The following is a 17,496-nucleotide window of genomic DNA, read 5'->3' on the forward strand; positions in this document are numbered from 1 at the left end:
ATTGACATACAATTTACCTTGGAAAACCCTTATAGGAAAAACCAGGCAAAGTTATCTTTGTACCCTTGAACAAGGCCAACTAAGTCTCTAAGCCCATTACAATGGAGTATCCCAAGCCTTTCTAAAGACTTAATTACATCAAAATTATAGGTTTTAACCCTGTATAAAAAATATTGCAAACTAATTCTTAAAAACAGAAAAAAAAAATGGTGAGAGCATAAAACTTAAAATAGATACACACTGAGATTTTCCCCTAGATCCCAAAATCGGGACTACCATATTGATTTTTCATTACATTCATTTCAATGTTACAATACATACATATATATATATACACATGTTGAAGCATCTATAAACCCCAATTCATTAACCCTGGACTAGAACATAACCATAGTTCCCTTGAACAGATCTATAAAATACCATGGGAAAAAAACCATCATGCCCAAAACCATGTGCGAAATCCATGCACAAAACCATAGGTAGGTCCATCCACCTAATATAGGGTCCAAAAAAAACTTCACAGGGTGTTGCCTCAGACCCCGTGCAGGGGGGGCTATCACCCCCCTGAAACCCCCCCAACAGGGGGGCTACACCCCTTGTGACCCCCCTATGTGCCCTAGTCGTGGAAATAATATAACACACACCCAAGATTTTCCCACTTGTTGTTTATTTTCAACACAGGGGATCACATGAGATTTTAGTCATTGGTCCAACCCTAGAGCACCCATTATTTCTCTACACGAAGAGAACTTCTCAGTTCTCACAAACTTTGTCAATGCATCTGCAGTATTATTCAAAGTGTCCACCTTTACCAGCAACACCTTTTCTTCCTCAACCATATCCCTTACAAAGTGATACTGAACATCAATGTGCTTTGTCTTTGAATGATAAGCAGGGTTCTTTGCCAAGAAAATTTCACTTTGGCTGTCACAGTCGATCCTTGTAACTCGATGTAATAACCCCATACTTGAACATAATCTGTGCAAACAAACTGCTTCCTTGCTTGCATGAGTGGTTGCCATGTATTCTTCCTATGTAGTTGAAAGTGCCACTATAGACTCTTCGTTACTCATCCAACTAACTGCACCTCCAAATAGGTTAAACACACCCACTTGTAGATCTTCTCTGATCCAAATCTCCAAACCATGCTCCATCAACAAAGCCATGGATGTCCAAAATTTTTTCCAATCTTGGTCTTGCTTGGTAGCAGAGGCCATAATCTCTAATGCCACAAAAATACCTAAAAAGCCGCTTCACTACTGTCCAATGCTCCTTCCCTAGTTTTGACATAAAGCTGCTTAATACTCCCACTGCATGTGTAATGTATGGTTTAACCAAAGATTTCTCTTTTCCTGATCCCATTTCATTTCCATACCCAAAATATAATTTGCAGCACCAAGATCCTACACATTGAATTTGGAGGATAATTGGGTCTTCAAATCCTGGATAATTTCTTTGTAATTTCCAAATAAAAACATATCATCCACATATAAGACCAGATAAATAAAACGATCACCAATTAATTTAAAATACACACAGTGATCTACTTTGCTTTTGGTGAAGCCAATTCCCCGTATAAATGTATCAAATTTCTAATACCACATCCTTGGTGATTGTTTTAACCCAGACAAAGAACTTTTTAAGCTACATACCAGTTCTTTCTAACCCTTCACTGCAAAGCCTTCAGGTTCGTTCATGTAGATATCTTCTTCTAGATCTCATGAAGAAATGTTGTCTTCACATCCATATTTTCTACCTCAAAATCAAAAGCAACAACAATATCAACAAAATCAATTCCCGACACTTGGAAATAACCTTTTTTTACCAACCGAGATTTGTATTTCTCCACCTTGCCTTCTTCATTCATATTCTTCTTAAACACCCATTTTCTTCCAATGGGTTTCCTTCTAGCTAACAACTCCACCAGATCCCAAGCCTCATTTTTTTCCAAAGATCCCATTTCATCAACCATGGCTTCTTTCTAGAGTTTTCCATCCTCTGAATCTACCGCCTCCCTTAAAGTTCTGGGATCATCATCAGTAATAGATAAAGAAAAAATTGGATAGAAAGCAAATGGACTGTACCTTTCCGGCTTCCTTCTTTCTCGAACTGATCTTCTCATAGCTGGCTCTTCATCTTCTAATTCCTCTTCTATTGTAGAGTCTGATTCTTCCTCTTTTAGCTCAAACTTTATCTTCTCAGGTTCCTTTGGTAGGAATTCATGTTTAATAACATATGTCACCTCTATAAGCACCACATCTCGCTTGTACAAAACCTTCCTAGTTTCTATGTTCCAAAGCTTATAACCTTTTAAACCATCCTATACCCAATAAATATTCACCTTTCAGATTTACTACCCAACTTGGTTATTTTTCCTTTGCAACATGTACATATGCATCACAACCAAATACCCTCATATGTGAAAGAGAGGTTTTCTTATCTGTCCATACCTCTTATGGAGACTTATCCTCCAACGTCGATGAAGGTGTTCTATTAATGAGGTAACATGCAGTCTCCACCACCTCTACCCATAGTTCTTGTCCTAATCCGACACCACTGAGCATGCTTCTTGCCTTTTCCATCAACGTCCTATTCATTGTTTATGCAACTCCGTTTTGTTGAGGTGTGTATGGAGTAGTATTTTGTCGTGCTATATCACACTTCTTACATAACCCTTAAAATTCCTTCTTGCAGAACTCTCTACCATTATCTGTCCTTAGCACCTTTATCTCCTTCTCTATCTAGTTTTCCACTGGAGCCTTAAATTCTTTAAACCTATCAAAGACTTCAAATTTATTCTCGAGGAAATATATCCATGTATTCCTTGAGAATTCACCTATGAATGATACATAGTACATAGACTTACCTAGTGATGGAACCAACACAGGTCCAAACACATCAATGTGAATAAGCTCTAATATCCCTTTCACCCTCTTAGAACGAGAGGGGAAACTCACCCTATTTTGCGTCCCATATACACAATATTCACATAAATCAAAATCCAAAGAGAAATTAGACATACCTTATACCATATCATTGCCATGAAGTATTCGAAGGCCCTTCTCTCCAACATGTCCAAGCCTTTGATGCCATAACATGGTCTTTTCTTGAGAGACCACAAGGTTTTCTGCTTCACTTTTAGGAACCACAGAATTGTTGCACCCATCAATAAAAATGCTACCCAAAAGTTGTACAGATTTCCAATCCGAACTCCCCGCATCAATACCAGTGCTCCTTAACCATCTTGTAGGTATCTTTCTCGAACACTATTTTTAAACCTGCATCATCTTTCTTGCTTAAAGAAATCAAATTTCTGGCCAATGCAAGAATATACAGAACACTCGGAAGTGTTCTAATACTTCCACCTTGCAACTTCAACTTGACTTTTCCGTGACCTGTGATTCTAGCCTTCCTCTCATCCCCTAAGAAGACATCACCACCATCATATTTCTCATATTTGTATAACCACTACCTATGGGGAGTGAAATGAAAGGATGCACCTGAGTCAATCAACCATGCCTCATGATCTACATGTGTACTTGAAGAAGAAGCCAAGTACACATCCCCACCTTCATCTGAGGTGGTTTCTACCTCTGTAAAAGGAGCATCATTAGATCCATTTCCTTTCTCAGGACCTTTATATATACAATACTTTTTGAAGTGCCCTTCCTTTCTGCATTTCCAGCACACCTTTACAGGGTTTCCTGGAGATTTAGATCTCCCACTTGAAAACTTATTTTTATTTTTGTTCTGGGACGGTCCTTATACAGACAAGGCATCTCCATTTTGGCCCTCCATATTTTTCAATCTCATCTCCTCTGACAACAAGGATGAGACTATTTCGTCAAACTTTAAGGTAGTTGTATTGCTACTTACTGCAACAACCAGAATATCCCACGAATTTGGTAGAGAACAAAGAAAACCGATGCACTTATCTTCATATGAAATTTTAATATCAATAGATAACAATTGACTTACCATAGTATTAAATGCGTTCAGATGCTCTGTCACCGAGTCTCCATCCTTCATCCTCAGGTTATACAACTTTTTCCATAAGAACAATTTGTTCACCAAAGACATAGATTGGTACAAAGTCCCTAACTTGTCCCACAAATCCTTCACTGTAGATTTCCTTGATACATTCAATAATACTGAATCTGAGATACACAACTGTATTATGATCTTTCCTTTATGATCCAACTTCCCCCAGTCTTCATCTGACATTGTCGATTGTTTAGTACACGGATCTACCATGATCCACTAATCTTTATCCACCAGTAGATCCTCCATCTTGAGTTTCCACAACTCAAAACTCTGACCATTAAATTCCTCAATCTCTATCTTTCCACTACTCACCATATTCTTCCACCACAAGAATCGATCCCACAGATCTCCCACTGAACAGGGTCTACCACAGGTCCGAGCAAAACCCCTCAGCAGTAGAGGCATTCCCTTGAAGCCGAAACAACTCTGATACCAAATGTAGGTTTTAACCCTGTATATAAATGACCTACAAATGAATTCTTAAAAACATAAAATAAACAATGACGCGAGAATAAAACATAAAATAGATGCACACATAGATTTTCCCCTGGATCCCAAAACCGGGACTACTAGATTGATTTTTCATTATATTCCTTTCAATGTTACAATACATATATATACATGTCAAACCATCCATAAACCCTAATACATTAACCCTGGATTAGAACATAACCATAGTTCCCTTGACCGGATCTACAAAATAACATGGGAAAAAAACCATCATGGCCAAAACCTTGTGCAAAATCGATGCACAAAACCATAGGTAGGTTTGTCCACCTAATATAGGGTCCATTTTTTTTCCCAAGGCGCTGCCTTGGACCCCGTGCAGGGGGGCTATGCACCCCTATGACCCCCCTACTATGCCCTAGTCGTGGAAAGAATATAACACACACCCAACAAAAATCCAGGGCCTGCCAAAAACATGGCTCGAAATCCACCATTGTTGACCTTAACACAATGGCTCATTTACAAATTTAAGGTTAACCTAACATTCCCTTATTTAAGGCTTCACTACATCAAAACCCATGGGCACAAAACCATGGCATGAAATCCACCAATTTTTACATTAACATAATGATTCATTTACCAAGTCAAGGTTAACTAGTGTTCTCCCCTTTAAACTTGACTTGGGATAATTATCCATGTCTTATCCTTCTCAAAGTTTATAACCAAGGTATCTTGGAATCTGGCATGCTTCCCCACCTTTTCAGTCTAGACTTTATTAGTAATTTGCATAGGTGACATCATCAATAGCCAGAGAAATTGCAACAGTTAATTGCCTTAGTGTAGAAGTATTTTAATTTTTAACATTTACATAAATTTTTCATTTTCTCCAGATTCTACAAACAAATTTGTAGTGGAGGAGGGAATCTATCTTTGTTAGTAATTATTCCTTTAGTTGCAACAAACCCCAAGATGGCATAGAGTGCCTCTGAAGATAAGTGGGACTGCTTTAGTAGGGAATGCACAAAATGTCGACCCAAATGTATATCAATATTTCATGGTTGCTTCTTAAAATCACTTCCTAGATGGTTAAATGGAATGTAGATACTATTTGTACAATTGTATCTCTGAAGGATATTACCCACTTCGCTGCCTAAATATTGAGGGGCCTAGTGTTCATGGAGACTCTTTGAAAATTGGAGCTTCATCCTTTTTTTTACGGGGGTGACATCATCAATAGCCAAAGAAATTGCAACAGTTAATTGCCTTGGTGTAGAGGTATTTTAATTTTTAGCATTTATGATTTTTTTTCATTTTCTCCATACTCTACAAACAAATCTATAGTGGAGGAGGGAATCTATCTTTGTTAGTAATTATTCCTTTAGTTACATTTTTCTTATACAAACACATGGTCACAAGAATGTTCCTTTTAATTCCTTATGGAAACAATCGATTCAGTGTGTTATATATATGACATCTAGTGGTGGTAAAGACTACTGTATAATGTTATATACATTTCATGCTTGCTAGTTGACTCAAAACGTAATGATCTTTCTCAGGTTGCAATTGTTGTAGGAGGGAGGAACTTCTTTTGTGGAGCTTCATGGGTGTGATCTACAGGTCTGGATAGAGCTTCTGCAAATCAGATAGGGTGATGTAAAATTACCTCCCTTTATTCTAGTTTTGTTGTGTTTTCTTGTGGATAGTTATATTTTGAAGTCATTTTTTTCTATATTTATTAAATTTCATTTTGCTATGAATTTTGATTTTCCTTATAAAATTGTCTAAAGAATACATAATACATGTTAAAGTATCAGCAATCTAAGATCTTGTTTGAGACAGCTATAATATTTTTTTTTTTTTGTTTTACTGCAGATAATTGTATATAGAACATCTTATTGCTAGTTAAATGAGATGCATGGATTGTATTCTTTATTTTTCCAAGAGGCTTATAAAATTAAATTCACTATAGCCCAAAATTTTGAAGGATATTGATGCATGCGTTTGAATTTTGACATTATTCAGTACATCCTTTGATGGCACTTAGACCTATATTATTTTAGAAATTTGTCCAACTCCATGTAATTGAACCCATAACCTTGCAGTTGGAATCTTTTATTGATTGAGACTACAACATGTTATCTTTGGTGTCATTGCTCAAAGGGTATTCATATTCTTTGTCTCTGCATCAATGTTTTAAAACTCTCACATGGCTTTGGGATCATAAAATGATCAATTTGGACTTGGACTCGGATTGACTAAGATTGATTTGATTTCAATGATTTGGTCTACTAAAAAAATACATAAAAGTATGTAAATTTTAATGAAAAATTATTTTTCAAAGATTTCAAACCATTAGATAAAAAAATGCAAAATCTACTCATGTATATAAAATGTCATGGTAAGTATATCAAAATGGTACTAAGTTCATGTATATAAAATGTCATGGTAAGTATATCAAAATGGTACTAAGTTCAATACATATCAGCAAGAAAATACATAATCAATGAGCCTTTTCCTCTCTAAGTGGCCTCAAAAGTCCAAAAAACATGCAACAAGCTATTGGAGTCTAGCCTACTACATAATACATTATTAAATAGTACATATCATTGATCAAAATACATTAATACATAGTCTCGAGTCTCCATGACCAAAGCTTTGGATACCCTCTACCATGGTAAGTTGACCAAAGTGAAATTACATTTCCAATTCGACTTCAAACCCCCCTCCCCCCCATTTTTTGGGGATCTATAACAATTTCTACAATTATTATTTTGATATTTTTTGTTCGTGCGTCAATAACCGTCCTCAATGCAAGGGCTTGTAGTCTTCTTTTTTTATTCTAGGGTCAATGGCAGAAGCTCTGATTACTGAAGAATAAAGGGTTGATATGAATAATGAGACAGTCATGGAAACACACCAGATCGGAGGGGAAGATGATTCAAAATGTGGATCTACCCGCTGATGTCTCTACCCGAAGAGGGGGCATGTCCTTGTCGAACTTCGACTCTGTGTTTTGATAGCATACAAACTTAAGGTTTTGTGTGGCAAATTTTTGTTTATTCTGCAAGGTTTTGTGTGGATTTTGCCTAGGTTTTGTGTGGCTTTTGCATTTGCAGAAGAGAAATGTCGAGCGGCTGAGCAACCTCGAACTAAAGACCTTTAGCAAGATTTTAAGCGGAAAAGAGATGAATTGAAGCCCAATTTAGTTTGGGGAACATCACATTTGCATTGCCACTACAGAGAAGCCGAAATCCAGCCACTGCGTATGGAAATGACATGGCAACACATGATTTATGGTGAAGAAAAGGATTTTTTCCTCGAGTACATTTATGGCAATTATTTCCAGCACCTTGAAGAAGATGAAAATGTTGAGGCTGAAAAGGATGTCGATAATTCAGTTTTGTGGGAGCTAATGGAGAAAGACAACAAGGTCAATGCTCACATTTTGTGCGGAAGAAGTCATTGGGATCCAATCATTGAATTAATTATATTTGTGGTTGTCTGGTAAGGGTTTGTCGTGGATCAATCTACTAGGGTTTATTTTGGGTCTGTATGTTAGGGTTTATTTTGGTTTTGTCCGGTTGAATTCCTTCTTAATTTTGGGTTTGTCTGTTAGGATTTATTTTGAGTCTGTCCACTTGAATTTCAGTTTGAGGGTATTGTCCAATGAGGAAGACTTACATATTGTTTGCATGAAAGAACTATTTGTATATTTCTTTCATCATTTTGTAAAGTGTTTTAGGTGCAGAGGATATAGCAAAAAGAATGGTCAGTGGGGGATTTACAGTCCAAGTAAGTTCTGCGACTGTCGACTTTAAGGTGCGTATAACAACTTAAGTTATCATAGCATGTATCATGGCTGCCAGCGATGGGTTGATGTTTGGATACCATATTGGAATTTCAGGTAAGCTATGGAAGATTTGATGTCAGCCTATTCTTTCTTACCAGAGTCACCTTCAATGTTGCAACGGAGGATCTTCTGAAGCGCATCATTGGAAGATTATTTGGATGTGGAGTCAGATTTGCTAATCAGGATTGTAAATAGGTGATTAATATTCCTGCTCAGATGGAATCATTGATTGAATACTGAGATACATCTAATTGCAAAGGAATCGCTCTTACACATTCCCTTCAAGAGAAAACCGACTCTAATCTTTAACTTCTTTTTATAAAATTATTGCATTTATTGTATATTATATTTTATATAACTAGAATCCAGATCTGTAAATTTCCTGACATGAATTTGAAAAGACAAAATTCGTCTGTAATTGAATTATTTATCGCTTCTTTTAAAACATATTACGTCGAAATAATTTTCATTAAAACATATTCTATTACATTTGTCTGGCATATTCAATTGATTCTAATTGTCCTGTAAATTTCTCAGCCACCTTATGCTCTGCCTGCCTTCATTTTGGGATAAATCTTACACAGTGTTTTTTTTCTCCTTCAGTCTATCTATTTGAACACTGACGTGATGAAAGGGACTTTATTTTAAAGAGACCACTAAAATAACCCACGCTCACTCTAACAAGATCATTGAAACTAAAAAACATAATGTCTTAGAATCTATGCACATTCCATATGATTTTTACAATTTCCCTATTGTTTCTCAACTAGTGTTTTTTTTTCATATTATCATCTCCCTTGTCCAACCATAAGGCTTTGCTTTTGAGTCTTGGGTTGTTTTCTTCTCAACTAGTAAGGTTATTTTACTTTTCTCTAACTAAATTACTATAACTTTATGATCCTCACTTGAGAAACCAGCAGGGTCTTTAAAATATAACTCTTCCAACTAATTTTCAACCATTTTTTTTAAAACCCTCTCATCTTTAATCTTTTCCTGATGGTACCACCATTTCACAAGAAATTGTTTTATCTTCTTTATGTTAACTTCAAATTGAATTTTCAACATTACATAATCTCCCTATTAAAAGAGGTCCACTATTTTTTTACTAAATTTATGAAATCAACATCCTCTAACCATTAGGAATTGAATTTGAAAGAGCTAGGGTATTTCCCCCCTCAATAGCTAGCTCCATAAGAATGGGAAAATGGTCTGAATCCCCACCTATACCAGCCCATTACTTGACCCTCATATGATCATTCTTAAACCCTTTAGTCAATAGAAACCTATCCAACCTTTTGGATATCATTACATCCACCGTCTCATTTCTTCAAGTTAGATTTAGCTTCATAGGAGCTACATCAAAAGTACTACAATTTTCCAACACCCTTAGAATTTTTTTTGATAAAGGATCCATTATTGTAACTTCACCCTAAATTTCAAAGTTCTCTAATGATAATTTTACATCACCACCCACAATGGTATATGAATGACCCATTAAACTTGTGTTAAAAATACTTTTCAGAAAGGATTTAATGTTTGAGTAAGTTCCATACATATTTAGGAATATAATCTCCATCCTCATATCCCGTGAGAATAGAGTCATGCCTAGACTTGTGTCAAAACCTTAAGAATTAGAACATGAAAGAGATATTAACCTCCATACCAATATTAACCTACTAGATCTACCTCTAGAATTAGAAAATATATATTCCTAACCATTTAAAACCTTTACTACATCCACACAATTTTTTCACCTTCATTGATTGATTCTTGAAGCAAAAGAAAGCCAAATTTTGGGCCTCTAAAGCCTTTTGAGGGTTTTATTTTTTGTGGGGTGATCTAAATCCCATAATATAAAGACATGACAATTGTTAGGGATTGAAATGCCTTAAAAACTTCTTATGTGGACAAGTTCATTCCCTATTGAACCTCTAGATGATCCTTCTCTTGGGCTAGGAGAATATGGGAGTTTCCTCCCTCTAAGACCATCAATTTTACCTTTCCTATTGGAAAAACCAAACCACCTGCCACACCCACTTATACATCACAAATTCCACCCTTTCTAGATCTTAAGAGATATCTAGGATGAACTTCATATACATTTTCCTCCTTAGACATGTAGGACATGGTAGTAACATTAGAGTTAAAAACTGGCTTAAGAGAAAGACCCTTAACAAATTGAGACCCCATTTTGGACCCAAACTACCAAAAAAAATTGAGAGGAGGAAACCCTCCCAACCCTAGGATCCTCAAAATCAACACCCCAACCAATAAAACCATCAAATCCATTACCTATGGCACTACAAATCCCTTGAAACCCACTTAATAGGGCCACTTAAAGACATGCCTTCTAAAGGTGCATATAGGTTAGGACTTAGTCTTGTACACTCAAGCATTAGCTATGGATGCAACACTCATGTACCATCGTGGATGGCTCATTCTCTACATCCTACAACATGATTTTTGAACCATTCTTAAGCATGTCTTCATTGCAAATAAAGTCATGGGCGAGAGTTGAATTGCAACCCAAGGTTTTTATATCACTAGAAGCATCAATCCCTTCGATGAAGTCTTTCTATCACTTTTTATCAACTATATGAACATTCCCCTTCACCCAAACCTTTGGATGGAATGAAAAAGTACGATATTTGGTTGCATGACCACAAACATAGCATAAAACGCATTTGAATGTGATGCCACTATCGTCCAAAACTTGTGTAAATGAAAAAATTACCCTATGCAAAACCAAATCTAGAACATGACCCTTTCTTAAGTAAGATTTTGTGTTTGTCCACTTATCCACTTAATAACCATCAATGAATCACTGAAAATATGTAGATAATTTATACCTCTATCTATATAATTTTTTATTTATTTTATTTGTTATGTATACAATTATTGCTACAATGGATGAATTACTTGCCAAATGTTCCTACTTCAACAAAAACAGAGGTTCCCAATCTCTCCCAGTCTCTCAAGAAGGAACTTTTTGATATTTGTAGGGGTTTTTTCTGAGAAAATATTGTGAACAAACATGTTGAGTTTGTGAATAAGTACAAATGGGACTTCGAACGTGATCTTGATCCTGACAATACATCAACATTTCCACCTACACTATATGATTTGATTAACCATTTAATACTTTGGAAGAATGTTCTACAAATTGATATCTAAGACAGATTTCATGTTGCCTTCAAACTGGAGGAAGAATGCAGGGAAATGTGTGACTTTCATGCAGTTGATCTGGAAGTTTTGGGACAGTACTTTGTAGATTAGGTATGATGATTTTTAAGCATATTCAACTACTGACACTCTATGCCTGAGCATTTGTGGAATATGAGGGCAGCATTCTTGTTTTCCATTTACATACAAGAATTCATATTTTGAATTGTCTTGTACACATTTATTGAAGGTTCTAGAAATTAACATGAATTTATTAAATCAAACATTGAAAAATATAGGAAAATGAATACCAAGACATGTTTAAGTTGTTCTATTTTCTTGCAGTTTCAAGAGGCTTATTAAATTACTTTGAAAATTATATTTTCATGACAGTTTGTGAGAAGGTTCATTTATATTGAAACTAATCTTCTATGGGTTATGATTTATGTATGTGTGTATAGAATTCATGAGGATGGGACAATGGCTTCTAAATCACCTTTATTGGTATCTTGCAGGGGATTGCACCTAGCCATAGAGTGAAATTGGATAGATTTGGGGCTGATTTTCCCATAGTGCACAGACATGGTAGCAACATCAATCAATTGAAAATAGTTGGTTCTGATGGTTCAGAACAACATTTTCTTTTACAAAATTTACTAAGTCCTAGTTCGACAAGTGATGAACAAATAATACAATTGTTTCGTGTCTTAAACAAGTGGTTTGACAAACACAAGGAGTCAAGATGTAGACATCTTGCCTTTCACACTCCAATCATTGTACCAGTTCAGCCACAGGTGCGTTTGTATTCTTACCACTCAAAATGGATTGGTCAACAATTGGTGCTAATTTTTTGACATGTGTTTATTTTTATTTAACTTTTGTGATGTCCTTATGATGCATAGGAATAAATTCTAGTATACATGTTTCTAGTAGAAGAATGAAATTAAGACTGATTTATTATAGTTCATCATATTGCATCATCCAAACAAATTTCAAGTTTACAAATATAGACGAACTTAAATATATTTCTTAGTTCATTAACATGGATAACAATTGAATCCATGTGTCTAATTTGGTTCTATGCTACTCATCCTTATAGTAAAAGCTAGTTATGTATTATAGTTCCTGTTGTTTAACTACATAATTAGGTGAATGGAAATTAATGTTTAATGGCAATGATTTAGTGACCTAATGAAAAAAGTAGTATATGGATATTTACTTGTACTATTCACTTGAAATGTCATTGCTTCAAGTATGTGAAAGAAAATTTTCATAAGCATGAACCGTTTTGAGATGACAGGATTTTCGATAATGGTTTTGAAGGAAGCTTTATCTTTGGATTAGATATTTACTTGGCACCATTGCCTCACTGTGTAATGTTGTACTTGTTTACTTGATATGGGCACACAATGAAAGCAATGAATTTGGAAAGGTAGCCCACTTAACATTCCACAATTATATTACCAAATTAATACAAAAAATCAGATATAGATCTTCATTGTTATAAAACCAACCAAAAAAGATCATCTTCTTATAAATAATGTTGCTCACTTGAGAAACACTATAAATAATTGAGTGCTAAATTTTACTAAAAATAGACAAAACAAAGATTATCTCTGAAAGGGATAATTTGGTTATCCCTACATTTTCCTTGGGGTGGGAAATTTACTCAAAGGGAAAGCTTCCTTTCAAACCAAGTATATAATAATCTAATTGGCTCCAATAGTTCTGGACTTGGTATGGAGTGATGCTTCTTTTGGAAGTAGAGTCAGAAAAAAAAAAACTCTGATGTTAAAGTGCTTAAATTCTGACTCAACAACTTAAAACTATTAATTTCTAGCCAATTTTTGAGACAAATTGACCAAAAAATCTAACCTCGTTAGACTGATACAAATCAAATTATTGTAGTTACATTGTGATTTGATGGCCTAATATTGATAGAGAGCCACATGAAGTTTTTCAACAACCAAAAATCAAATGTTATTTTGGTTTGAGATCGAGGATCGAGGTGAGTTTCATTATTACTATGACATTCTAATGACTAGAGATATGCATAATTAGAAATATCAAAGCGTTGTCGTCAAACAATTTTGAATGAAGGACATAAAGCATATATCAACTTTTGTCAACCAAAACTCAAAATTTTCCAATGAGATGGAGCTGAAAACAATTAAGAAGGTGGCCCATATTGTTAAATTTCTTATTATGGTGCAATGGAAAGGTCAATGCATACCATGGCTTGCATAAGGCCATATATTATCGTGCAATGGAAGGAAGGGTTTAGTAGGTTCCTTTCAAAACCTAGCTTGAATGGTTGCTCAACAATGAGAAATATATTATCATGCCTGCAAGGCACTAAGGGATTGGATTTTAGGTATAGAGTAATTGGAGGGCTAGGAAATGAGGGAAGAAACTATAATTATGTTGATTGGGTTATAGACATTTATGGAAGAAAGTTGATGACAAATTATGTCTTTAATCTTTCTGGGGGGAAATCAATTGGTGTAGAAGACAATACTTTGTTGCTTGACCAAATCTAGAGGCTAAGTAAATGGCCTTGTACCAAGTTAAGAAGGATGGGAAGCAACTCCAGAAATAGGTCCATTGATGGATTTATTTTATAATCTTTTATTCATAGTGTTGTACATATTCCATTAATTGTAACACACAAAATTAGGCATTGTTAGTATGGTGCATTTTTTATCCTTGCTTGTAACAGATTATGCAGACCAACAATTTCACAGATTCCAAACTCACAACATATTTCGAGGGGATTCTCTTCCTTTACAGTTGCATTCTTTGTTATAGGTTGAACCATTTCCTTCCTTGTAAGCTGGTCTACATTTTTTACTATGGGATGCTCTTCCTTTACATTTATATCGTTTGTTATAGAGTGTACCATTGCATGCCTTGTAACATGGTCTACAAGTTATTATATGGGATGCTCTTCCTTATGGTTATAATCTTCGTTATAGACTCTACCATTTTCTGCCTTGTAAGATGGTCTACAATTAAAATCTCATAATAGGAAGGCGACAAATAGATATCATGAAATATCCACCAACTCTTTTACAGTCACTTGTTCTTACCAGCAATATTTACCTAGAATTTAGAGGGATGTTGTCTTCTCAACTCTTACATGGAGTGATCATTGAAACCTAAAGCTAGAAAACTGATATAGGTTGATCAATAATCTCACACAAATATAATTATACTTTTCTCAAAATTGAGGATGAAAAGTTATATAGGGAAACTTTAATATTTATCCTTGATTGAATTGTAAACATTGATACTGCAACCTACTATTAAAAATGAAAGAAACTAGTCAACCAAGAATGGGGCAGCAGAAGAGTTATACATACACTCTCAAGAAGATCACTCTCTCAAGAAACAATTTGTGGCAAGCACAAAATTGCAAAGGATGTAGCAACAATTGGATCTGCAGTAATGTGTGGGATAGATGGATGTCCACCTTTTCCTTCTATAACGGCTTCAAAAATGCCCGACCTAGCCAAAATTGGCCCTGGGCTTGATGCCATACTTGATGCTATAGTCCCAGTTGACTGACTAGGTGTAACATGTATTTCAAATCTGGCTTCTCCATCTCCAAGTGCACCTTCACGAATCATGTGAGCAACACCTCCACCTCCTTCTTCGACAGGTTGAAAAATAAGTCTTACAGTGCCCTTCAAAAGTTCATGGTAAAGAGAAAAAATATTTACATTAGTGAAATGGGCAGTTGTATTACCCAAAAACCCATATGAAATAAAAGAATACAAAACTACAACCAAATAGATTTAAAATATATTGAAGAATATAAAGCATCAGATTAAGTAGGTCTAATAAATGAATTACAGTAAATCTATGGCCATAATGAAAAGTGTATAGTCTAGGTAAAATTTAAACTCAAGTAAGAAAACAAATTTGAATCCATCTAAAAGTGTAAATATAATTTGTTAACATGAACAACATCCTTCAATTTAAAGTTTGAACTATTTATCACTTGCATCTCGTGTATTGCATTAACATATAGATGCATGCTAAGCACCTGACATTTATCTTTGTGTTCATGAAGCAATTTGGCAGCGCCGAGAAGCATAATAACATGTGTATCGTGCCCACAAGCATGTATTTTTCTAATATTCACACACTTGTGCTCCCAATCCACAAGCTCCTTCACATCATACATCAGATCACTGAATTAGTCAAGGAAAATTACCCATGAAAGAATAAACAGGAGTGAAAACATAAATAGGACTCTGATAGAAGAAGAATAGTGAAATGAAACATAATTTGAACACTGCACTCATTTGGTTGCAGGATGGAGGCATTTATGTTCCTTTATAATTATCATACAAGGTTGGCTCAAGCCTCACGAGTCGCATACCTAGTCTCCTTGTCAGAGAATGGTTAGGATTGGATGCATGTTAGGATGACCTTTGGCATATTCGTAAATGTTGTTTATAGGCCCCAAAGTGTTATTGAAACAATTCTTGGTAGAGAATACTACTATCTTCAGAAAATCCCCTTGGTATGAATGCCGAAGTTTCTTTAGGGAACACGGTACTCACCCTGAGCCACATTTCATTACCAAGTTTGTTGTATCATTTTATCTTAAGAAAACTCACAAGTTTAAGAAATTGTCTAGAGACTTATTCTTCTCTCTCGGTTGTGTAGGGCAAGGTCACCCTTGCAAATGAGATTGTTTTGGAGGTGGTAACAACGATTTGAATGGATTTTTCTATCTCTCAGGTGCGAGTCACCCTGATTTTTTTTATCTTGTAGCTGTCAGCTACTTGATTAGCACATGGTTGCAAGTTCCTTCCTTGTTAATGTTGATGGCCTAAAAACCAGGTCTGTGTGGGGGCATCCATCTCCTGGTATGATGCCTTATTCCTTCCTGATGAGAATGATTACTTTTCTCTGAGCTCTATGTGATATTGGGTGTTGATTCATACCCTTGCTCTATAGCAGGCCCTAAAGGGTGGCTAGGATTTACAGATACTCTAATTACTAGATATCACTCTCATTAGGGCTCAAAGCCTCAAATCCTAGCATGTTTGTTTGTTAACTGTTACTCAGAGATATACCTTATCCTCCCACATTTTTATAAGGTCATCTTTTACAGATTTAGAGCTCAATTATCCCTACACCCTTGAGGTCTCAAGGTCAGCATATATACAAGACCATTCTTTACACTCCCCAAGCTCACTCACATGAACGCCCTACCTTATTTTTAATTGTATCTGCTGCCCATGCCAATCTAATCTACTGAAGTAAATAACAATAATCCAACTCTAAATTTTACTAAAACAATGAGCTCGGCTACAAGGGAAGTACAATGAGCATGTTTAGCTAGAGTATTAGCACATTCATTAAAAATTGTGGGTATATGGAAGAATTTTACCTCTTCAAAGTTTTAGATTTCTTGATAGATTTTGACGAAGTTTCGTTTCATCTGTGAATGGATGTTTCCCTTGGATTTTGCATTTCAACAAAGTTTCATATTTCTGGTTGGATTTCAACGAAGTTTTGCTTCATGTGTGAATGGATATTTGTCTTTTGGGTTTTGCATAGCTTTTAAAACTATCTCAAAATCTAGTATAAGAATTTGGTGATCCACCCTGAGAAAGCCAATTAGAGCCCAATAAAAAGAGTACAAGATTAATCTTGGTTATTTGTTGAGTGTTCTAATCCCCATGAATAATCTAATTTCTTTCCAGAAACTGTTCAATGACTGAATTTTTCTTTCATTCAGTGGTGGGTGGCTTCGGTCATATCGTGCCAAGGAAAATAAGCGAGTCACAGTGCATGTTAGAACCTTCCAGAAACTGTTCAATGACTGAATTTTTCGTTCTTTCAGCGGTGGGTGGCTTCGGTCATATCGTGCAAGGAAAATAGACCAGTCAAAGTGCAAGTAACTTCCCAGAAACTGTTCAATGACTGAATTTTTTTTTTCATACAGTATCGCGAGAGCCAATTCATGCCCTTCG

The 17,496-nt window shown here is 35.5% G+C and overlaps 1 protein-coding gene across 10 annotated transcripts; it reads left to right on the plus strand.

Annotated features, from left to right (window-relative positions):
- The first annotated feature begins 7,254 nt into the window (after window positions 1-7,254).
- On the plus strand, window positions 7,255-17,413 carry LOC149249505 (uncharacterized). Of its 10 annotated transcripts, none has more exons than XM_089458718.1 (5): window positions 7,255-7,995; window positions 8,234-8,310; window positions 8,440-8,536; window positions 11,546-11,617; window positions 12,019-12,378. In XM_089458718.1, exons 1-2 carry the CDS (start codon window positions 7,757-7,759, stop codon window positions 8,307-8,309), a joined length of 315 nt encoding a protein of 104 aa, XP_089314844.1. In that variant the 5' UTR covers window positions 7,255-7,756; the 3' UTR covers window position 8,310; window positions 8,440-8,536; window positions 11,546-11,617; window positions 12,019-12,378. The 10 variants fall into 10 exon arrangements, 7 of the variants coding, with proteins under 7 accessions (XP_089314844.1, XP_089314846.1, XP_089314840.1 ...); XM_089458720.1 differs by having other exon boundaries at window positions 8,234-8,283; window positions 8,396-8,536; XR_016266774.1 differs by lacking the exon at window positions 11,546-11,617 and having other exon boundaries at window positions 8,240-8,310; window positions 8,396-8,536.
- The last annotated feature ends 83 nt before the right edge of the window (window positions 17,414-17,496 follow it).

This window comes from Pinus tabuliformis, chromosome 7 (genome assembly GCF_031772625.1).
Source record: "Pinus tabuliformis cultivar Carrire ecotype Pingquan chromosome 7, CPIR1, whole genome shotgun sequence".
NCBI lineage: Eukaryota > Viridiplantae > Streptophyta > Pinopsida > Pinales > Pinaceae > Pinus > Pinus tabuliformis.